The sequence below is a fragment of the Orussus abietinus genome, unplaced genomic scaffold, assembly GCF_000612105.2.
Source record: "Orussus abietinus isolate OABI.00-Male unplaced genomic scaffold, Oabi_2.0 scaffold77, whole genome shotgun sequence".
NCBI lineage: Eukaryota > Metazoa > Arthropoda > Insecta > Hymenoptera > Orussidae > Orussus > Orussus abietinus.
This window is the reverse complement of record NW_019394245.1, coordinates 91,965-115,511: the sequence shown is the minus strand read 5'-3', so window position 1 is coordinate 115,511 and position 23,547 is coordinate 91,965. Positions and strand designations below refer to the sequence as shown.

The following is a 23,547-nucleotide window of genomic DNA, read 5'->3' as shown; positions in this document are numbered from 1 at the left end:
AAATCAGTGAACGAAATGTTCTCCCTTTTCCTCACTTATTGATACATTCGATCACTTGCTTTTCAGTTACTACCGTTTAACTGCAATTAACAGTTTCATTTGCAGTCGACTAGAAAGCAATTGATGCGTTCGAATTATTCTTTGCATTAATTATTCTCACAATAACAAGTTTTTCACGTCATTTTTCTCATAAGTTTGTTTAACTTCATTCAATGGCTCAATGACTGTCGAGGTAGGTCTCAGGATCTGCCTCTGTGTCGAAGTATTCGTCGACTCGTTTCGACGGCTTAAGGTGAAGTGAAACCCCCTTCAAATCAGTCGATTCGAATACAACACTTTTTTTTAAGGGTATTAGACCGAACTGTCCGAAACTTTGACACATCACTCCTGATCATCTAAGGATTGTCCTGACACATTTAAAATTTAGATTTTTGGAGCTCTTACATTTCGATAAATATACCATTATCGAAGGCTCTGATATGAGAAACGAAAGGGTCAGGACAATTTTACGACAATTTAGAACACTCTGGTAACTGATAAACTCGCATTTGAACGGGATAAAGGCAAGAAAAGTGTTGTATGCGCTTCTATGCCAAAACGATGATAATACGAGGTCTCGGAGTGAAAATTTAATTGACCTGGTAATCACAGATGGCGCAGGGGTTCCCTCTACAGTCAATTAGAACACCTAGAAAGCATAAATTCAGATGAGTTCTGGAGTTTTACTTCGATTTCTTTATAATTATTGTACGAAAACGACAGGTGGAGTATGCTATTTGGTACAATATCCAATATAATTCGACACAGCTGTCAATATAAAAACGAACGTCAGCAACGTAGGCATTTAGAAAAATCTTCTTTATCGACGTCGATCAAGTTCCTCGACGTGTTTCACTTCACCTTAAGAATATGCAAGCTTAGAAAAACTTTTGTCATTTGACGAGGTATGACTTGTGCAGACGGTAGTTTAGTGCATGTGTGTGCGTGTTGTCAACAGTGGCCAATAGTGGGCGATTGTCGTCTAAAGTTGTCGACAGCGAAGAGGAGAGCGGCATGAGACGTGCCTGCTCCCTGAGCGATCTCTCCGTCAGCCCTCCGAACAGAATACTGCATGGCCCGATTCAAGGTACCTCCTGTCTATCTGCTTTCTCTTGGCATTTCACAATATATCTTAATCATATTTTGATCTTTCTCCTTCCAGACTATGTATGTCTCCAATACACCTTTAAGATAAGCGACCGACTAATGGTTTTTCAAAAATCAAACGTACCATCTAGCGTCTCTAATTTTCACTTTTTATTTATTCGCGAACTTCAACATCTTTTATTCACGAGAAAACGACGAACGTCATTTGTTTTAGAGTTGCAGATTGACGTTTAAAATGTAGCATTAAGCGCATTTAATTTCAAGCGCAACACAGGATGAGGAAAAAATGTCCGGACTCCAATGTATTTTCTTGTTAAATGAGTATCTTAATTAGGAAGACCCAGTATTTTTTTCTTTTCCCCGTTTTTTAAATCTCAGTTAATTGTTAAATACAATCATACATAGCCTGGTGTTTTTTCATTCCGTTTCGTAGAAACAAATATAAAGCCTTCCTTGTATAAATTACTTATGAATGCTGCATCTGGCATTGAAACCCTTCTCGTACTTGACGTTTCTTTTTTGAAATAAATGATACAGCAATATGATCTTCGACTAATTGCGGGGCGATTAGTTTCAGGAAAAGTAAGCAATAAAGTTTCAAGCACGTCGTCGAGAGGTGGTCCAGGAAACGCGAACAGTGGTCAGCAAAGGCATGGGTCAACGAAAAGTCACTCGGCTCATATGACTCGAAGCAGCAGCGTGGGGGTGCTTAATCAGGTAAGCGGACACATCCTGAGGTAGTACGTGATCCGAGTGTCGAGGACTTTCTAAGGAAAGTACATTGTTCTTATTCCGTTAATTTTTATGCAGCAAAGCGACTCCGAATCGGACGTGGGCGTAGCGGTAGGTGGCAGGAGTTGGAACAGTCAATCTGGAAGCAATAGGATCAGTGGACTGATGAGGCCTACGATCAGCTCCCAAAACAAAACCAACCACCAGATAAAGTCAAACTCTTCCCAAGGATCCAACCTTCCTTCGGTATTGAGAAGACGAGGCATGCAGGGAGCTTATTCAAGTGGTACGTACTTTCTTGCATTCCACGCCGCTTACTCATGGGTTAATTATATTCCCGTGAAATGACTCGCAACGAGCTCATTACGTCTACGTGGCGGAGGTAAGGTAGTCACTCGGGATTGAATGTTTTGCAGTGAATCTAAGTCAAGTGGGTAATCAAGAGGATTCTAGCTCGGAAGATACTTCGTCGAACGGAAACGGAGGAAAACCCGCTCTTCCTCCTCGACCTAGAAGTATTAGCATCGATCACTCCGCCGTTGGGTAAGACTTTCTTTAAGGACATGAAATAATTCGTATTTACAGAAGTGGAGAATGACAAATTTCATATCGGTCTTAGAGAGACATTGAAATCGTCAAATCAAATCCCAATCTTAAAATCCTCGATAATGCGTTAGAGAAATCCCGAATTAAATTGTGGCAATCGCGTACTTTTTTTTTTTTTTTTGTAACATGTTTCCGTGACATTTAATTATAGAATTAAGACTTTTACGCAAGTCATGTAAATGAAATTATTAATTTACATTCTGATGTCGATTTAGCTTAAGCATAGCCAGCTCGACCGTGAGGAGAACCGGCTCATCCGCGGTGATAACGAACGGTCGGACAACCGGAGGAGGTGGCGGTCCAGGAACTGCCAGAATGTCGGTGTCAAGTCGCAGTCAACTTGAACCTAGTCCTCAAGAACTTCCTGTTAAAGACACTGATCGTACCATCGATGTAGCAAGTGCTCAATGTAAGTATTTCAACGTAAAACTTGATCTCTTTTAGTTTATTTTTATTGGCAGAATTCTTAAAACTCATTCTAAGCATTGAAACATCAAATGTCTTAATTTGCAATCAGTACTTAGCGCTTAACGTACGTTTTCCGTACCTCTTATATACTATTAATCCTGAAACGTGTACTTTACCTAACCTGAACATTACCCTTGCAGTAGACATGGATAACAAATTAGGTAAACTAAAGATGCCTATTGAGAATGCTGTGCCGTGAAAATAATAAGTCTTTCAATAAATTCAAAATTTGTAAGTGATCATGCTATGACTGACCGTTGTGTAAAGAATCGATAGCAGGATTTTAGAGCAGTCCTACGTTTGGTCTGCGCGGATTGCTGTACATAAATGCTAATGTTTTCATGTACGGGACGTATCTCCGAATTGTCGGATAGATAGGAAATTCAGTACTTAAATTGTCATCTAGTATAGAAACGTTTCACCGGGAATGATTAGCAATCTTGACATTCGCGAAATAAGGTGATCATTAATTCACGAGTCTCTCGCAATTCCATAGTCTCGTGCTAATTTCATTCAACGGTCTCTCCTAAATTGTATTTAATCGATCATCGATTATTCTTAGATTCGCTCAAAGGATAGATTCATTTTGGAAGCTAATCTCGCTCAGGGTTTTGTAAATACAACGAATGACACCTAAATGTCGTGGATGCGTTACTCGTTTTTTTTTTTTCTCCCATCGTTAGCCATAAGCATGTGCCGATCATAATATGGTGTCAAAAATAGCGTCGAGTGTAATTACCGTTATCGAACTCTGGCACCATTGAAATTACTGAACTTATTTAGATCGGGCACTTCTAGTCTTTGCGACTTTAGCAATCCCAATCATAATAGCATGGTCTCATACGGATTTTAGAAGCGTACAGTTTGCACGTTGCATGGCGTAATCTATTTTTCCTCATCCGCTAAAGTCATATTGAGATCAATTAATTCTTAGGTCCGGGTCGATCCAACAATTTTGAATTTATGATTAACATTATGAGAATTGATTAATCATAATAACTTGTGTTTTTACGGGATGTTCATTATGTACTTCGCTTGTACGATGCTAATTCCCAGTTACGATGGTCCTGAACATTCTTAACAATTTATTAAAGACTAGTTTCAAAACTCGATGAACTTAGCAATTTCGTGTAATTATTCCCAAACGGCCCTCGGTGCTAAATTTAAACGTAGACCGATATGCAACGAGCGACAGTCTTGTTATTAATCTGTCGATAAATTCAAAACTGTTACTATCGATAAATCCAAAGATGCAAAAAAATATATATACATATGCTAAACTTCCATGTGTCGGCATTAATCGGAGTAAATGGGTCTGGATCAAAGAACGGTGTCGGTTGCTCTCTTTAAGGTGAAGTGAAACACGTCGAGGAACTTGATCGACGTCGATAAAGAAGATTTTTCTAAATGACTACGTTGCCGACGTTCGTTTTTATATTAACAGCTGTGTCGAATTATATTGGGTATTGTACTAAATGGCATACTCCACCTGTCGTTTTCGTACAATAATTATAAAGAAATCGAAGTAAAACTCCAGAAATCCTCTGGATTCATGCTTTCTGGGGCCCTAATTGACTGCAGAGGGACCCCCTGCGCCATCTGTGATTTCCAGGTGAATTAAATTTTCACTCCGACACCTCATGTTCCCATGGTTTCAGCATAGAAGCGCATAAGACACTTTCTTTGCCTTTATCCCGCTCAAATGCGAGTTCATCGATTACCAGAGTGTTCTAAATTGTCGTAAAATTCTCCTGACCCTTTCGTTTCTCATATCAGAGCCTTCGGTAATTGTATATTGATCGAAATATAAGAGCTCGACGCCATTTTGCTTTTGGTCTGGGCTAAATTAAAAAATTTTTTTAAAAAATCCAAATTTTGAATGTGTCAGGACAATTCTTAGATGATCACGAGTCATGTGTCAATGTTGCGGACAGTTTGGTCCAATACCCTTAAAAAAAAGTATTGTATTCGAATTGACTGATTTGAGGGGTGTTTCACTTCAGCTTAATCGCACACGTATACGTGCTTCGGGTAGTTGGGAAGGTAGATCAACTCAGTAACTGCATCGATATATTTACAGTGTCCACGCAGCTGTGTAACACGATCGCGGATGAGCTTACGAGAACGGCGGACAATGTCGTGCAGCTCTACAAAAGGTTGACAATAGACAACAGTAGTGATCCTTCGAGTGCAGCCCTTGACAGGGACACGATGCTTCGAGGTCTCGAGTCGTCCGTCAACGAGGCGATGCGCACTCTCCGGCTGGTCGTGGCAGCTGGCACCAACCACGAGGGCGGTGGCACAAATGACAGTTCAACCGCCAACGAAGCAACTGCCAAATTTCAAGAACTGCTAGCCGGTCAAGATCAGGGCAAAGTGGTGAACATGATGCAGCAGTACTCGGAATTGCTGTTGAACATGATGCAGCAGAGGATGGGCGGGCCGCAGTCGAATCACACTTAAGAAGTACTCCGTCCTCGCGAAGACGACACAGGAGTTAGGACAACGGACCTCAATGATATTATACTCGTAAGACAGAGCCCGAGTGGCGCGCATGTCGAATCTACACGCTTGTTCCTTTTTCTCCGGCCATTCACGAATTTCACACCAATGTTCTCGTTGCACGAGCGATTAACGTTTAGGTTGTCTCGTAGGATCTCTACGATCCCAGGGTATGTGCGATTTAGGTAAATTAATTCGGATCGTTGAATTAACCATTAAATCGATCTTAATTTAATTGCACATGAAACCATTTCCTTATACTTAAATGTTCGGATTTAAATTGAATCGTTCTAAAAGGATTCTACTGCGATAGTAAAGGAGTAGCTTCGGTGAATGTCAAAAGAACGACTAACTTTAGTTCTTGTCGTTCTTTAGCATTCGGAAATTAAGGTGATAATACTGCCTCCTACTTTGACGAACAACAGCCAGGTAGTTGATATCGATGCAATGATAGCATGGTACAAGTTTCTAATAACTGTAAAATCCACAGAATTTACCTTGAAATCGAAAATTTAAATCGGATAAAATCGATTGAAATTAAATACATATTGATGGGGCTGATTTATTTCTATTGGTTCTTACATACCCTATTGAAAGGTTGTTTTAAGTACTCGGTTGAAACTTAAATTATAGAAATGCGCTGCCTTGATTTTGCATTCGGAGCTGTTATTTTTGATCCCTAACCTTTCGTATCGTTGTTTAAGTAATCGATTCAATGCCCTTTGACAATGAAAACTTTTGAATGGACAATATGAAAAATACATTCTTGTTTGAGAGTAGGCATACTATAATTGAAGCATTAAGTTCTTGAGAACTCTTGTGTAAAAGGTCATAAAAGATCATGTTGTGTTTTGTTTATACATGTTCGTAATATGCCGGAAGTGTAACACAGACTGGGAATTGATAGAGAAAAGGAAGATAATTTTTCTGCAGTATATTTATGATTACCCTATTTATTAATATGTGTCAAACGTGATTACTACATCTTAAGGCCATATGCTGTGTAATGCCAATTATTAAAGACTCGTAGACTATATTGCGATCCGAATAAGCGCATATTCACCGAAATAGTAAGCGGCACTATAATATCGTCGAATACTTTTGTTTGTTTTATAACCAAAGGCTGTTGATATCTATGATCTAGAGGGTGACTTACTTCCCATGTGACTAAACATTGAAGAGTTCATACACGTATACGTGGTATAAAACTTGCCAATATATAAAATTATCTAATGAGTAACCGTTCATATTGAATATTAAATAAGGCATAACCGGGCTTTGTAGTCACTTTTGAAAGCAGGCGTGTGCATGTAACTGATTTTAGATTTCGAATTTACTATCCCTCGTAGACATTCAGAATCGACATTGTTCGTAATTTATGCACTTATCTCTAAAGACGAGTTTGTGGCGTTTTTGTCCCTTAAAGAGTATGTTCTTTGTATATGTAGGTGTTCTAAGGAAACGTACAAAATTGCCTAATAATTTATTCGCTTTTATGCCCGTAGACTATAATATTAATAAAAATCTGTGATCACTATTTGCACATGCCTACGACAGATTTTACCTTGTAATAGGAATTCTGTATTTTGTCATAGGAATTGACGTGTATTCACATATTTTTTCACGTGGGCGTGTAATCGTAAGAAAAACGGACTTTTCGTAATTCCAGAGTTCCATACATTTCAGTTTTAATAATTCTGCTCAATTAACAAGTAAAATAGGTGTATGAATTATGGAAAAAGGAATTGTATGTATGTACTGTGGTATCAAAGTATTACAAAATGTGTATTATTAATGGTTTTAGTCCATGTCGTTACAATTTCTTATTTTAACCAGCACGCGTGCTGGACATTGGACGAGAAATATGTGCACTGTTCGCTGTAAAGTTGCTATCGTAGGCTAGTATCTAAACTGTGCCATTTAGTTAATATGTTAAAACAATATTAAATTATATTTAACACATCCCTTGCCTTCTGCATCGAAACTCATTTGCTCCTTATACTTCCTGTCATGAAACATCGATTCCAAGCCTACTTATAAAGTCATAATAAAGTCCATCCTTACAAGTATTCCTTTTTGTTTTATTATGTATGTTACGCTGTTTTGTTGGAGAAGAAAGGGTACAAGTGTACGTTTTTTCGAAAATTTATATTAACGAAGTATTCGAAATATGTGAAAATAGAAATAGTATTTATTGTATAAGTCTTCTGTTTAACGATACACATTTATAACAGACTCAAAATTTATTTAAACAGCATAATATATTTTGTATCTTGTCGTAATCACGTTTTGACGTAACCTGTTTGATACGGCCAGCGTTATGAGCGTAAATCTTAGTATCATGTCGCTCGAAAAAGATCAACACCGAATCTCGTTAAATTCATGATTATAGTGACGTTCCCAAAAGTACTAGTGTCTTTATTGGAGATTGTGGTATTATTTTTTAACTGTCAACATGAGAACCATAAAATAGTTTTGACCCGTGAATACTTTTGCGGCTTTGTACATTGTTATACACGTTGTTTTAAGTAGTAGTATTAATTCTTTTACGTGCTAATTATTCCTTTATTTGTATATATTTACTTGCGTTCCAGAATTAATGAGAGAATTAACGATGGAGATGTGTGGTGTAACTTTTCCTTCCTACATACTTGTAACTTTTTTTTTTTAGTATCACATTTTGTACATTATGTTAATAATTAGTAATTAATATATACATATATATACATACTTATACATAGTTCACGTCGAATTTTAACGAGTCGATTAAACGTAATGACAACCTAGCCGCTTTGAACTACCTTTTCTACTTGTATATTTCCAATATGGTATGAAGAACTACGAATTCATCGATTAAATCAAAGAAAAAAATGAGTTGGTTATTATGTAATGTGTAATTTTACCTGTGATACGGATAAAGTGAATCTCTCATTGATACATTCTTCAAATTATATTAACAGAAAAAGGGAAGCATGACATTTAGTAAAATTATAACTACAAATGATTCAAAGTATTCTTTCTTTTCCTTAATATATCATTCAGACTTCAATGCTTCTCTAAAGAAAAAACCATTTTAAAAAAGAAAGTAACATTGTATTTTAATTTACATTATAGGAAAGATTTTTTTCTTATGAATTTATACCTACGCCAAATGACCACTTCAACCATGTGCTACCCACACTCTTTAGGTTGCGTGTATATACCACAATAGCTAAATTATTTTACCAAAAAGAAATTTTGACTTATTATATCTGAATAATGTATAATATTGATCAAAATTGAATGTACCACTATTTCATTTCAATTAAACATGATTCTTTAAACTAATCACGTGTGTATTCGTTCTTATTGTTTGTCTACAAAACTTCCTTGCAATTAAACAGCATAAATATAAAAAGTAAGAAAACTGAACATTTTAAATAGCAATTAATTAATGAATTGAATTGCATTATAATATCATTAGAGAAGTTTAGCAATGCGTATTTAAGTTTTAGATATAAACATCATCATTTACATTATTTTTTATAGTACTGCAACTAAGGTTTGAGTTTTTCTGCGAGTACTAAGAAATAATAACATGGAATAGGTATAGTATCAAAAGCACGTTTTATTTATATTGCCAGTTTTTCTTTGAATAAATATATGTATATCCAGATATATCAGTATAACAATCCCAATTAGATACTTCTAATAAAATTTATAGCTTTTCAAAACCCTAACACTGGTTGATAACAGTTGAAATTATTTTGACAACAACTTAGAATATTTACGAACTAAATTCACCTGATATCTAACAGTCTTCAGTACAAGGTATTACTGTATCGCTATGATCTCATAAGAGATGAAGGTTTTACAAGCTGTAAGCAAACATGTTTTTATAGTGCCCTTAAAAATTAAAAAATACTTAAACTGCCAATTGTGAATTGCGCAAAACATAAAGATGGTATACAGACAAGGAAAAGGCGGGAAAATAATGCTGCCGTTGGTATTGGTAAAACGATTCTAGTGATTCTATGTCGACGTGAAACATGCTTATCTATGAAAACCTGTAATGGCAATAATAATTACTAGTTTACAATGTCAATACGTATCGACTCTTATGTAAACTAAGAATCTATTTCATTAAGTTGTTTGAACCGTGTTACATACGGCCCTTTAAGAATAACAATGTTTCAATTAGTAATTGTCAGTAAAAGATTAAATATTTTAAAATTCTATATCAATCGATAACATGGCATTGTACCGTACTTGCTCAATCGATTGATAATATTTACATGCGGCAAATTATACATAATTATTATAACTTTTCCAATTCCATGCATCCTTCTGTTTTTACCTCAGAAGAGTCGTATGTAGCAGCATTTAACGATTAGTAAGAAAAACCTTCCAGAATAATTTTCGTGTGTTACTTCAGAATTTTACAGAATTTAAAATAAATTATATTGTTTACCTAGATTTGCAAAATGTGCATCTACCCATATATACTAATACGTTATTAATTCGAGAATTTCGATACATAAAACACGTACTTATGTGCATAGTAGAATTCAAGTGAAAAAATATAAATAAACAAAAATCATCGATTCTATTAACAAGTTCCAAATTCCAGCTGTAGTTGATTAAAAAATGTACAAGTGCGTGAATTTAATAATAGTGAACAAGTTAATACTATTCTTGATGTACGAATCCAGAGTACTTCTTTCTGCAACTACTTCAATTCTGCAGAAAGTAGACGGTATATAGTTATCTTCTTCCGCGATGGCGATACTCAACATTATTTTCTGTCTGTGGCAACTTTGAAAATGTTCTACTTGTCACTTTAACAATTTGGTTCCAATTAGAGTCTTGTACATTCGGTTGGAGACTAAAAACAATCGTGGTAAAAACTATAACAAATTTCAAGATAAAATATTATAGTGTGTATACACATTTAATAATTTCAAGGAACATCCATATTTCATCATCCATTTTTTTCTATCTTCCATTCGCTTGGCGTAGCTCTTCAAGCTGAAAATAAATCATAATGCAATTTTATGTTTTAAATAACGTAGCATCTTATGTAAGAAGTTGATTAGAAAACATACATAAATTTCAAAAGAAGTTATTCTTACCTCTTTTTCATCATCTACATCATCCTCATCGTCGGAGCCATGAACTGATGCAACTGGAGTTGTGTGTCGAGAGGAAGTTGGAGATGGAGGCTCACTGATTGGTCTTGGATAGTTAAATCGACCAACTCCACTTTCTGCTAATTCTGAAGATAGTTCCGGATAAACGCTAGTTAAAGCTTTCAGTCTAGCTTGGCGATAATACTGAAACGTGTATTACAATATTTGATCATTATGCGCTCGACAATAAACTTATGGGTTTGTGATAATTAATATTTTCTTTTAAATAAACTTACGATGCCAAGGCTTCTCCAATCAAGCAGATCACTTAATCGCTCAGTTCTGTTTCTTTGGATGATACGTTGTCGACGACTTAATCGGGCAAAGTCAAACATATATTGAGCTAATTGTTGAACAGTATTTTCGAGTCCAATGAACCTTCTGTCCACTATATAGATACCGTAACTCATGGGATCCGCAATGTGTTCTTGCATGAAACAACCAAAACCAGATAAGTTTGTCGTAATACTGGGAATACCCATCACTGTACATTCTGCAGGTGTATAGCCCCAAGGCTCGTAATACGACGGAAATACACCCAAATGGCATCCTCTTACGAATTCTTCATAATCCAATCCGAAAAGTGGATTCGTAGAGGATAAGAACTCCGGATGAAAAACTACCTGCAGTTACAGATAGAACGGTACAGTTGTTTTATATTCATTCAAAAACTAAAAATTAACTTGTCAAAACAAAACAAAGATAAATGATAAATTAAATTATTCGAACATACCTTTACGCGATCGTGAACAGAATTAAAGAGATTACATCTTCTAATAGCGTTGAGAATCGGATCGTTCCAATCATCGATAATATTATGTGTAGTAACTGGTGGTAAATCATTTCGTTGTAAAGCGTACAAACACCTAAATAAATGCTCTTCTAAATAATTCGTTAAATAATTGAATGCAGATAATAAACGAATTCGTACCTTTTAATTTTTACGCAGTCATCTTTTTGTAGAATATCATTAACATCCGGCATTCGGCCAGAAAGACATGTTTCGTACATACGCTTCCCGATTTTTTGTTGTATGCCATTTATCGTATCTCTCAAAGATTTAGTAACCTGTAGATGAAAAATACAAAGTAATTAAAAAAAGATTAATTTAATATACAAAAAATTGAGGTGATAGTCGTTTTGAACTACCATTTCTTACCGCGTGTCCTCGAAGTGACTCGACATTGAAATTATTAGTTCTAGTTGGAAAGATAAGGAATGCAACGACAGTCACATCTGGTCTTGATGTTTTCAAGTAATGATTTAATCTGGCTAATGCTTCAATAAATATGTCGGCTCCTTTATTTCCAAATTCATATCGTCCCGCGATGAAGAAATATAGTGTTTTGTCAAGATCGAAGTCATAGTGCCTGCAATCACAAAATGGATAATAATGAAGTAATAAAAACATACCTTTTCGTACTTTGAATTCATGTTTCCGTTTACCCATAGAAATGTCCTCTGACAAACTCGTGAATTTTCTCCTTGCTTACTGCGTGCAAATTTTGAAATTCGTGCAATGCTGAAAATTTCTTAACATTCAATCCATTAGGTGTAATTATATCTGGCTTTCTCTTTAATAAATGTTCAGCCTCCAAGCCAGTAATATCTGAAACTGTTGTGAATACATGTGCTAGATGTGTTGCTGCACGTTCCATGCAATACCTATGATAGATTTGTCGTTTTCCAGCTTCCTCGTCTACCCTGAACTGAAATGTAATGTTAAAATAAAATGTGTCTGAATTAAATATAAGTACTATAATAAAACAATTTTAGACAACATCCTTACTTTATCCAAATTATTATAAAAATCAGTCTTTCCAGCACAAAGGTATCTACCAAGGAGAGTAGCATGTGTAGTGAAAACTGTTGCTACGTCAACGTGCCTCGTTCTCAAAGCAATTATAGCTACACCTGCTTGCCATTCATGACAATGAACAACTATCCTTGGTTTTGCCGAATACTCTTCGGCTGCTTTTCTGCAATAATTACAAAAATAATAATTTTCAGTAACTCATTTGAAATTATTAACAGAAAAACTAACATTTTCAGAAAGGAAATTTAAGATTCTACTTATATAAGATGTAAATATTTCTTACCTGTATTCACCAATAAAATGACACACAAGATATCCAAGAATAATTGCATCGTTAGCTTCAGCATCTAAATGTGGAATACCAAGATGACATGTATTCCACAATTCTTGCTTATATTCATCTAATTTCCATGCTGCACTGCTAATATCAAACAGGATTATTTGAGGATTCCCATCAACCAACCATGTTCCAGATACCACCTTTGTAACAAAAGATTCATTAATAATATGATCTGTATTCACCCTTAGTAAATGAAAAATTCTATTTTACAGAGAACCAGTCAAACTGGTCTTCATTAACATCATTCATTCCTACTTAAGCTGCCTATGAACTTGGCCTGTAGGAGCATGTTGCCAAATACTTTGGCCTTGAATCGAAATTCTTTAGCCTTTGGACATATGCCAAATCGTAAGCTTAAAATTCAAAATAAAGCAAACATTGTAATATCTTTCATATTTTAAACAGATCTTTCTTTATAGCGTAGCCTTAATCATACTGTAATTCCAATGAATTAAGTCATAATTTCATGAAAATATTTTCAAAATTGGCAAATTTGAATGATTTATTGTTATATAGTTTTACCTTGAAACCTTGATCTCTTAAGGCATGCACAGCTTTATACAATGGGGAATGTTCTGGGAACTCCGTTTCTTCAACTTCTGTTCTTGCACAAGCTTCTTTGTAGGGACCTAACAGGCAATACTGGTCACCCATTTCCTCAGTTGAAACATAAGCCTTTGACCTTATTACTGTATAAATACCACCAACTGAAATTCAAAATACGCTTATTTTAAATATGTTATATTATTTATTAAAAGTGTAAATACCAAAACAATTTTCTTTTTAATGAGAGAAGCCTTACATACTTATAAAATTTAATACCTTTATTAGCAGCTTCCCACGCAACTTCAAAAGTCCATCGATTTTCATGTTGAGCCGCTTGGCCTCGATCCATAAAGTCTGATAAATCATGACTACTATCTACACGATAAAATCTCCGAGATGCTCGTTCTCGCGACATTTTATCTATAAAACAAGTAACTTTTACATATAACTGTTCAATTAAGACTAACATTTTCATTACTCAAAAAATAAATACATATTAATATGTCATAGTAAAGTTCAAGAAGTATTAAAACATAAACACATTTTTAAACAAACTAGTGAAGATATGTATACTACCAAATACAATTGGTATTAATTTATACAAATAGCTTTCCATTAACTTGCTTAGACTTCAGTATTTATCTATTAATACAACTTTCATACACCCGTAAGAGTTATAATTCTACAGACACGGACATCATTTTAACATTAAATAATATAAGTTAATACAATGTAACGTTATCATTAAACTAATCACGATGTTATAAACATTCTCCTCTAAAGAAAAATAATTATTTACAGTAAAAACGATGTTTTCGTCTAGTAACCGCGAGACCCCGTTAGAAACTTATCAGTAATTACGACATTCTATATTTCGAAAGATCGCACATATTTAACCATTTATAACTCCATTAATCGTTTCCTCATTCGTGGAAAATTTATTCGCGGTGTTTGACTCGTCACATAATGTAGCATTCCGCCGCATTCATTCATTTTTTCTCAGGATTCCCAAGACACTCCTTAAATTATCACACTAATCCACACCTTCACTTATTACTTACTTCCTAAACAAAGCTTATAATAAACACAAACTGCTAAAGCCGAAATCAAACAGAAAGTCCGCGATGCAAGAGTGGTCCTTTTCCGGGTCGTATCCAGTAGAGTCACGGAACAATATTAAAAGATCAAAGAGAAGTAGATATTTTTCTTACGACTCCGAGGTTCGTGGACACACCTTACCGCTCTGCCGAGAATTTTTGGAGTTAAAAGGTTTTCGGGGTACTGCCAAACCAGGCGGGGATTTATCGTCAGGTTCAAATGAAGGTCACGGCAGATTGTGAAAGGTCAAATCTACACACGCGCAGCCACACCGGTCAGGGGTAGGGAAAACACTCACGCCAGTGTTGCCACCGCCGCGATTCAAAGGGTAGGAGAAATCATCAAATATGGGAGTAGATTCCCTGTCAGCAGAATAGAAATCAGCATTACCGCCACCATAGGGTAAATGGTTGAACTAAAATCTAATGTGGCGGATGCGGCGAGATATTTGAAATGTTCTTTTTTATTCTTAAATTTTCTATCATCAGATGGGTTTAACCGATGAATGCAAACGTAACTAGAAGTGTATTTCTATACAGGGAGAACTAGACAGTTTTCTTCATAGTGAAATATTAAAATTCATTGTCTCATAATCAGTTTTATATATATAGTACTTCAGGAATAAAACGGAGTAGAAACCATAGAAGTTGGTGTAGAGTAGTAAAATCACATTAACACTATACCGACCGACGAATTTGGAAGTAAATGGCGATCACGGGTATCGTAAAACCGATTAATAGGCTTCCGGTCGATAAAATGTTAAGGTGAAGTGAAACCCCCTTCAAATCAGTCGATTCGAATAGAACACTTTTTTTAAGGGTATTAGACCAAACTGTTCGAAACTTTGACACATCACTCCTGATCTATGAATTGTCCTGACACATTCAAAATTTGGATTTTTTTAAACAATTTTTTAACTTAACCCAGACCAGAATCAAAATGGCATCAAGCTCTCATATTTCGACCAATATACAATTATCGAAGGCTCTGATATAAGAATCGAAAGGGTCAGGACAATTTTACGACAATTTAGAACACTCTGGTAATTGATAAACTCGCATTTGAACGGGATAAAGGCAAAAAAAGTGTATGCGCTTCTATGCCAAAACGATGGGAATACGAGGTCTCGGAGTGAAAATTTAATTGACCTGGAAATCACAGATGGCGCAGGGGGTCCCTCTGTAGTCAATTTGGGCCCCAGAAAGCACAAATTCAGAGGATTTCTGGAGTTTTACTTCGATTTCTTAATATTTATTGAACAAAAACGACAGGTGGAGTATGCCATTTGGTACAATATCCAATATAATTCGACACAGCTGTCAATATAAAAACAAACGTCGGCAACGTAGGCATTTAGAAGTCTTCTTTATCGACGTCGATCAAGTTCCTCGACGTGTTTCACTTCACCTTAAGATGATATGAAAGGCGCTGAGAAATTTAATCGACGTCGATAAATTAAAATTCATCTATACCCTTTTTGATGGTAACGTCATTTTGAATACTCAAGTGGTAACATTAACTGGCGCGTCACGTTATGACATTTACATTTATGACGAAGTCTTTTACACTCTACGTTAAAAATTATACGAAATGAAGCGTTCCATATGTAATTTCGGTAAAGTAATGATGAAGAGATCGATGTAAAACTGTCGAAATCCCGCGAATTCATTATTCTAACGACTGTTTAGGACCAACGTCGCCATCTGTAACATTTAGTTGCATCTAAATTTTTTCTCTAAAAACACGTTAGCCCCGAAACAAGCCAGCATTCTCTTGTAATCGTTAGTGAAAATATTTTCCATATTTTCCCAGCTGACTCTGTAATATTCCATTTTTACGGTATTCTAAATTGTTCAAGCTAGGTCCTGAAACTCTACATTTTCGACTCTAAGTCTCCAAGAAGCGTAAAACATCGAAAACATGCATAGAACACGCCATGTTGGTTCTAGTCCACGATAAGTAAATAAATTTTGGATGAAAAATGAAATTTCATGAGTTTCAGGACCTACTTTAGGGCCTCCATATTCACTTGGTAACATTTGAAACGAATTGGTACACCAAATTCGGTGAATACTTTCCCCAACGATTTGACTTCTCAGATATATATAAGCTCTTTCATATCACCTTAAATTCGAATAATATAACTTAGAATGTTGTGGTAATTTAAAAATCCCTAGAGAATTTAAGACAACTATGAGAATTTGTATTGAGCCTCCACATTCACGTTGTAAAGTTTGAAACGACTTGGCACATCCAGTTCAGAGAAAAAGATTCATGAACGATTGACTTTTCAGATGCCACTTTCACATCCCCTTAATCAACTCGAGCCAACCATTGATGTCACGGTGTACAAAACGTCATGCCTCTCTCTTAATTATTTTAACCCTTTCGCGCTCAGCGTCGGTTATATCCAGCATCCACTAAATGCGTCATTTAAAAAATGTATCATACGCAACATATTCTATCATAGCAATCATAGCCAACAGCTATCATAGCAAACATATCTAAATTATATCTAGCAATTTTGCACGAGACCCTCTTAATGTGTGCGGTGTACACTGACGGCTAGTTAATAAGGGTTAATAACATAGTCTCAAATTTACGACCCTGACTGTAAAATCAACCGTTCAACTTCTCATTTCTCCATTGCTCTCACGCGGTGATTCTAAATTTCTAATCATTTTTAAAATCGTAGACATGTTAACGTAAATTGTACATATTGACAATAGTGAACGGACGTATAATCTGGCTCTCGGGTAAGCGGGAAGAGAAGGTAAAATCGTTTGAAGCATACTCTTTAAATACAGGAAATCTAATTAGAAAATCGAAATTCGAAAGCTCAGATCTACTAATTTCAACAAGGGAGTTTGTCTTTCCCAGACGCTTTCAATTTCTGATGATACGTAGTGTAGGAAGTCGATGGTTGACGATTATTCCGAGCGAGTTTATGTTCTCTGAAGGACGCTACTGCTGGAGATGTTTGTTTTTTAATTTTTTTCAGCTTCACAGCGCTAAATTCCGTCGTACTTCCGGCTGCGCTGAGAGGAATAAATCCGTTTTCCGCACTATTCGCAGGATTCGAGGCTCTGTCAGGAACGAACAGGGATTTGGAAGGCACTATCTCGTCGGTTTTGGAATGTTTTCTTCGTTTTTTCGGCCTCTTTATCGAGCTGTCCGAAAGATTCTCGATGACTTCGTCAGGGAGTCGTTTCAGCCCGAGATTTCGAGGACGCGATTCGCATTCACGTTTTGCAGACTCTGCTTGTAACTTTGCACTCTTCTTTTGATGGATTCTCTCCAGTTGTTCTCTTCTCTCCTTCCTTTTCGCCTCTTTGCCGGCTTTTATACTATCAACGGCGTTTTTTATGGTTCTTAACGCTTCCGCGCGTGCTTTCGAAAAATCTACAACTTCGGGAGCTTCATCGGAGTCGCTCGTTGCGGCACTTTCCTTCGATGTCAGCTTCGAAATCTTTGTGGGTTGATCTTCGGGATTTATTATATCGACACGCTCTTTCTTCTTTTTCTTGCGAGCCTTGCCAGCACTTTCCTTGTTGGTGTTTTCATCGGCCATTTTTATCGTCTCTTGTTCGCCTTGCTCTGCAGGCGATTTTTTAGACTTCTTTAATTTTTGTCTGTATCCCGAATCCACCTCGATATTCTTCGGATTTAGTTCTTCCTCCAAGGTTACTTCGAATCCTGTGGATTCAACTTTCTTCCTCTTCTTCGATGGTCTCTGAGTACTTCCTTCATCTACATTTTCTGTCTTCTTCAGTTTTTCTGCTATTTTCTTGGCGGGCTTATCATCCATGATTTCAGTGTCCTCGCTAGGAATCATCTCGGCACTCGGCCTTTTCTTTTTCTTTTGCTTTTTAATAACAATCGTCTCTATCACATTTTCTGCTTCGACGGTTGCCTCCAACTTTTCTTGAGCTTCGAGATTATGCTTGGTCTTCGATTTTCCTGGATTCTCTATTTCTTGACTTTGGTCACTTTGTTTCTTCTTCTTTTTCTCGCCTTCGGTAGGTTTATCAACGGCTTCTTGAGCTTCAAAACTAGTTTCCTCTTCGTATTTCAATTTCTTTGATGCCTTTTTGTTTACTTTACTATTTTTTAATTCGGTCGTGTTCTCGGTCGGCGTCATTTCCTCTTGTTCGACAAGAATTTTTGTATCTTTTTCATTACTCTTTTTTTTTATTTGAGTATGGATGTGTTCTTTCGGCGATTCGTCCAACGTGCTCGTTTTTGAAGTTAGATGAGCTTTTTTACTAGATTCGACAATCTCTTTTGCCTCATCCAAAATGCCTTCTGCTTGTTTTTCTTGTAAATCTGCAGAAGATAGAGTATCGTATAATCTCTGTTTCTTCGGAAATTTCGTTACAGGGGTTTTACTGTTAGCCGTTAAATTTGTTTTATTCAGCATAGACACTTTGGATGATTTTTGCCTCAAAAGATTGGTTTCGGTGACATCGGTCAAGTCTGTTGACACAGCGGGAAGACTTTTCCGTAGTGCACCGGAAACCTTCTGCTTCGTGCCTCTCGTTTCACGAAAACTCGCACTTTTCATGGAAGCCATCATATATAATTGATTAAGAATCTGATTTTTCTTTTTTATGAATTCAGGCGAAAGAGACTCCCCGTCACTTGTACTACAGTTTGACGACTCGTCTTTGTTAATACCCAAGTTTACATTACTAACAATTTTATTTTTCCAGGTCTTCCCACTTGCTTTAGGTGTACTGCTCACTCTCGGAGTCTTGGGACTCGTATCTGAACTCTGTTCATCCGAAAACCCTTGAGACTTATCAGTCTCCGATAACTTTTTTGAGACTTTACCCCTTTTCGGAGTTTTTAGAGTTTCGATATTATCAGATAGCTTCTCAGTGAACTTCAAAATTTTACTTTTGTCACCAACACTTGTTTTGATCATCTTTGGATTAACTTCACTGTCAGATTCTTCTTCCCCCTCGTCTGAAAATTGCATTGCAATTCTTGAGAATTTCTTTTTACCCTTTCCTCCATTTGCATTTTTTTCTACACTCTGATCTTCTTCTTCTTCGTCCTCTTCCTCGTCATCCACTACAAATCCTTCCAAGTCAGAACCATTATCATCCGAATCAGAGTTTTCTACTTCCGACTCTCTGCAGATGTCACCAGGTATATCTTTGCCAGAATCCTCTACGTCAGACTTCCCATCAAGATTGTACTCCCTAGCAATGTCTGAGTTAATACTGTCATTTGATGAATCGTCTTCTTCTCCATTAGACGAGTCATAAAGAAACTGAGGGATCCACTGTTCCGTACTGTCCTCTAAATTGTCATTCGAGCTCTCCGAGCTCACTTGTGCTGTGATAGAGTAATTCTGATTAACCGTGCTGCATTCTACATATTTTTGCGGCACTGTTTTTATCTGTTTGCCTGAAACAAAAAGCGACTCATCCTCTTCAACGACCAGAGACGCGCGCTTTGAAGATTTGCCACTGCCTCCACTTTCAGATCTATGTATAACAGTGTTGACGGAGCTGTTCTTCCAGAGCTCCCCTTCCTCTTCGTCTTCGTGAGTGTCCAAATGTTCTGGTTCCACTTCACCTTGGGTACTCGTCATAGAGAAATGCGCTTCCTCCTTCATCGATTCTTTTCTCTTTTTAGGCGACTTCTTATTTCTCAAAATAGGAGAGCTCGGAATCTCGTCCAAAGAATTGCTGAAATTCATCTCATTAAAGGATTCGTTATTCTTCGTAACTGCAATAAAGGAACTTCCATGTTCCTGATTAGATTTGTTTAAACTTCGTCTCGAAACTTGCTGGTTTTCTGCTGATATACGACTTTCATCGGATTTCTCAAATGATACATTAGTTTTCATTGCAACAGCCTCTTCATCATCGAAGTTAGCATTGTCTTCTTCGGGTTCCAAAATCTTCAACTTGTTACTCACCTTACAAGTGTTTAAGTTGTTTAAATCACTGTTCACGTTTATATTCTTCTCCAATGAGCTTTTGATAGATTTTATTTTTTTCTGCAACCGGCCCTTCGAAAATGTTAATGTCTCTAGGCTAGATTTGGAACTTTCATCTGCCGAAGAATGAACATCTTTTTGCGCATTGATGGTAGATTCTGATTTGCCTATAGACTTACAATGCGTAGTACTCAAAACATTACTTTCACTGTTATCAACCGATTTTCTGAAACTATCACTTTTCTTCACATTATTATCAACCACAAGACCTGGAAGTTGCTGATTACTTTGTAAGGATTTTCTAACCACACTCTCTTTATTTACTTCATTCATGTCTGATTCAACATCCATTTCTTCATTCGCCTCCTCGCCTCCTGTCTTTGTTTCATATCCTTTCTTAGCCTTCACTTCTGATGTCTTAAAACTTAAACTGTTACTAGATTTGGAGCCATTCTGGGTCATTTCTTTAGCTGTAGCTTTTTCTTTATCCTTCAGAATCAGATCGTATTCTGCTTCACTCTCGTTTTCCACAGTCGGTGAGCTTTCTGTAAACTTTCTGTTCCACTCTTTGGCAGGAATGTCGCGAAACAGACTTTCTAGGTTCATGTCTGAATCGCTGTCATCATCATCGTGCAGTTTCTGGGATCGAGTTTCGTTCTTTTCTGACTTTGACTTTTGGACAGCACTCCTATCTTGGGCTTTGGTGTTCAACTCACTAACTGAAACTTCCTTGGATTGACCACTCGTGGAATCTGCAACAATCGAAGACATCCCATGTTTAGCTTTAACTTGCAATTTATCTTCATCTTTGACTGTTTGTAAATTATCAGTCAAGAGCAACGTATACGTTGCCGACTTTTTTAAATCAGCGAAAGAACGATCTATCGAGGATATTAGAGAGTCGCCTTCGTCGGAATTATTTTCCACTGGTATGTTCATGTTGCTTGCCGTCACTTCAATGAATGAAGTCGTATCAGTGGACCATAATGTACCTTTCTCTAAACTCTCCTTGCTTGAAATAACATGATCCTTCTTGTTAATGCTATTTCTATCAATGTTTGTACGCGATTTGTTCTCAACCACCAAAGACATCCATTTTGCTGGAGAATAATTGTTTGCAGACATCAATCTGGATTTGCGTTTCTCATGTTCGTTACCTTTTTCACTTTGTAACAGTTTATCAGTGAACGGAGTGGCATTTTCCAGATTGCAACTAACTTCAAGTATTTCAGGATTCGGATCTTTACTGTCATCAGATATGATTGCGTCTTTGGAGGCTTTTGACTTGTCACGCTTAAAAATTGATGTCTCCTCACTGCTAGCTTTTCTGTGAACTTTTGTTCTGTGCAGCCTAATAACAATCTCCTTCGTTATGAGATTGTCAAATGCACGATCAGTATCATTTTGCTTTTCCACTTTATTATCCATTTCTGTAACTTCAGTGTCTTCAATGCTAATGATTGACTCATCTGCTTTTGAATCACTTACCAGACTAGTGTCACCTAAATCATTTAATGCTTCAGTGTTTGAAGAAAATGATGTCATTATCAAAGACGGCTTCTTCATTGAAACCCTCGATGGCGTTTGATCGCCTGATAACGTTTGTTTTATTTTTGCAGTCTTCTCTACGAGTATTGGACTCAATGATTTGTGATTATTTGACATGAGAGCAGTTATCGGTACTTCTTGAATAGTAGCTGTCACCACTGGTGACACGTTATAGTTTTCATTTTTTTTGTTACTACCATTTTGTAATTGCTCCTCTATGGAGCTGTTTAGTAGGCCTTCAATCTGCAATCCCAATTCTATTGATGCTTTTACAAGAGTTCGTTCACACGTTTCATCAAACGGCATCTCATTCGAATTTTCCATATTCATTTCATGACTTTCGTTTCTGGAATTCTTGGGCAGGCTTAACGATTCTGATGTTTTCAAATTGTCTATTAATCTTTCACTTGAAGTAATTACACGATCCCAAAGACGATTGCTTTGGAGGAGTACTTGATACTTCAGCTGTGATAAATATGACATTTATAAATTTAAATATATATAAAATCAAGTTATTAATATCCTATATCAACCATTTGAAACAGTTTTTCAAATTTCTTCTACTTTCAGTTATTTATTTAATTTCTACCATGTAATGCTTTGTTCTCTGCCGAGTCTTTTAATTGAAGCAATTTCCTTTGCCGCAAGAGAAATTAAGAATTTACATAACTCGTTTCAAATGATTCGGTTTTGATGTAAAATACATAATTTATTGAATTTTTCACCATGATAAACAACGAAGACAAAGAATGTACAGCTCTTACGTGTTATTCCGTTATCTCGGCTACTCTTTAATTTTGGGTAAAAGTTATGTTATAGACTGTAAGTTAACTTACGAAAATTATCAACTTCCATTATTTCTTCGCATATATCTATATCTGTATTTTTTGGATGTCGGCCCTAAGGGCCCAGTACCATAGGTTTAATTAGTTTTGTTATTTCTTTTTAATTTATTTTTCCGGCCTTGTTGGTTACTTTGGCCGTGTTTGAATTCGCTCAAATTCGCTTTAATCGTAATATATACAATATACTACACACATCCACTACATATGTATTAAATACTTGGGCTCGCATCTCTTGTGTGCATACTACGCACGCGCAAAAAAGAAATGTCGGCTAATGCGCGCTGATTTTAAATGAATTTTAATTGCTGTTAAAATCGTCCTCGTTATATCTGTGCCGGCACCATATAATTAGTTATTTCAAGCCTAGTTACTTCATGTAACATTGGAATATGCCGTACAAAATTAATAGTCACACCGTTTGCCTAATTTGTGTCATTATTTCGGAAAATACGCGTTATTCACTTTCGGCAGATATCGTTTTCTCAGTTACAATATTCGTCGAGGACAATTAAATGCTTCTGTATGTTTGTTACTGGATTGCACTGTGCTCATTTGAAAAGGCGATAAACCTAATTACGTATAAAAATAAATGGTCGTTAATATTTTCAAAATTGACAAAGTCTAGCCAGTACCAACCTTAGACCATATATATCTAAACCTCACATTGGACCGCCCTCTCCTAAATTTTCATTAACAAGAATGGCTTTAACTATTGGGTGAGTTGCCGGCTCCGTGGTACATTCGTTTACACTGCAAAGCGGTTACATATATATATATAT

General features: G+C 36.3%; 2 protein-coding genes across 8 annotated transcripts in view; one reads left to right on the top strand and one right to left on the bottom strand.

The window, feature by feature from the left end:
- LOC105694680 (mitogen-activated protein kinase-binding protein 1) overlaps positions 1–8,073 on the top strand; it is a 175,556-nt gene extending 167,483 nt beyond the window's left edge. Inside the window, exons 20-25 of one of the 2 annotated variants that reach the window (XM_012415564.1) lie at positions 998–1,126; positions 1,718–1,863; positions 1,957–2,164; positions 2,295–2,421; positions 2,700–2,893; positions 5,033–8,073. In XM_012415564.1, the coding sequence (XP_012270987.1) occupies positions 998–1,126; positions 1,718–1,863; positions 1,957–2,164; positions 2,295–2,421; positions 2,700–2,893; positions 5,033–5,415 (1,187 nt within the window). In that variant the 3' untranslated portion in view covers positions 5,416–8,073. The remainder of the gene's footprint in view (positions 1–997; positions 1,127–1,717; positions 1,864–1,956; positions 2,165–2,294; positions 2,422–2,699; positions 2,894–5,032) is intronic. The other variant, XM_012415567.1, reaches the window with a different exon arrangement.
- Positions 8,074–9,041: 968 nt separating this feature from the next.
- On the bottom strand, positions 9,042–22,942 carry LOC105694679 (glycogen [starch] synthase). Of its 6 annotated transcripts, none has more exons than XM_012415560.2 (12): positions 22,760–22,917; positions 13,601–13,744; positions 13,301–13,485; positions 12,722–12,918; positions 12,412–12,601; positions 12,069–12,331; positions 11,782–11,992; positions 11,554–11,690; positions 11,356–11,488; positions 10,859–11,245; positions 10,566–10,766; positions 9,042–10,461 (listed from the first exon to the last, which is right to left on the bottom strand). In XM_012415560.2, the coding sequence occupies exons 1-12, from the start codon at positions 22,776–22,778 to the stop codon at positions 10,429–10,431; spliced, it is 2,100 nt and encodes a 699-aa protein (XP_012270983.1). In that variant the 5' UTR covers positions 22,779–22,917; the 3' UTR covers positions 9,042–10,428. The 6 variants fall into 6 exon arrangements, with proteins under 6 accessions (XP_012270983.1, XP_012270985.1, XP_012270986.1 ...); XM_012415562.2 differs by lacking the exon at positions 22,760–22,917 and adding an exon at positions 14,536–14,726 and having other exon boundaries at positions 10,429–10,461; XM_012415563.2 differs by lacking the exon at positions 22,760–22,917 and adding an exon at positions 14,559–14,726 and having other exon boundaries at positions 10,429–10,461.
- Positions 22,943–23,547: the final 605 nt, after the last annotated feature.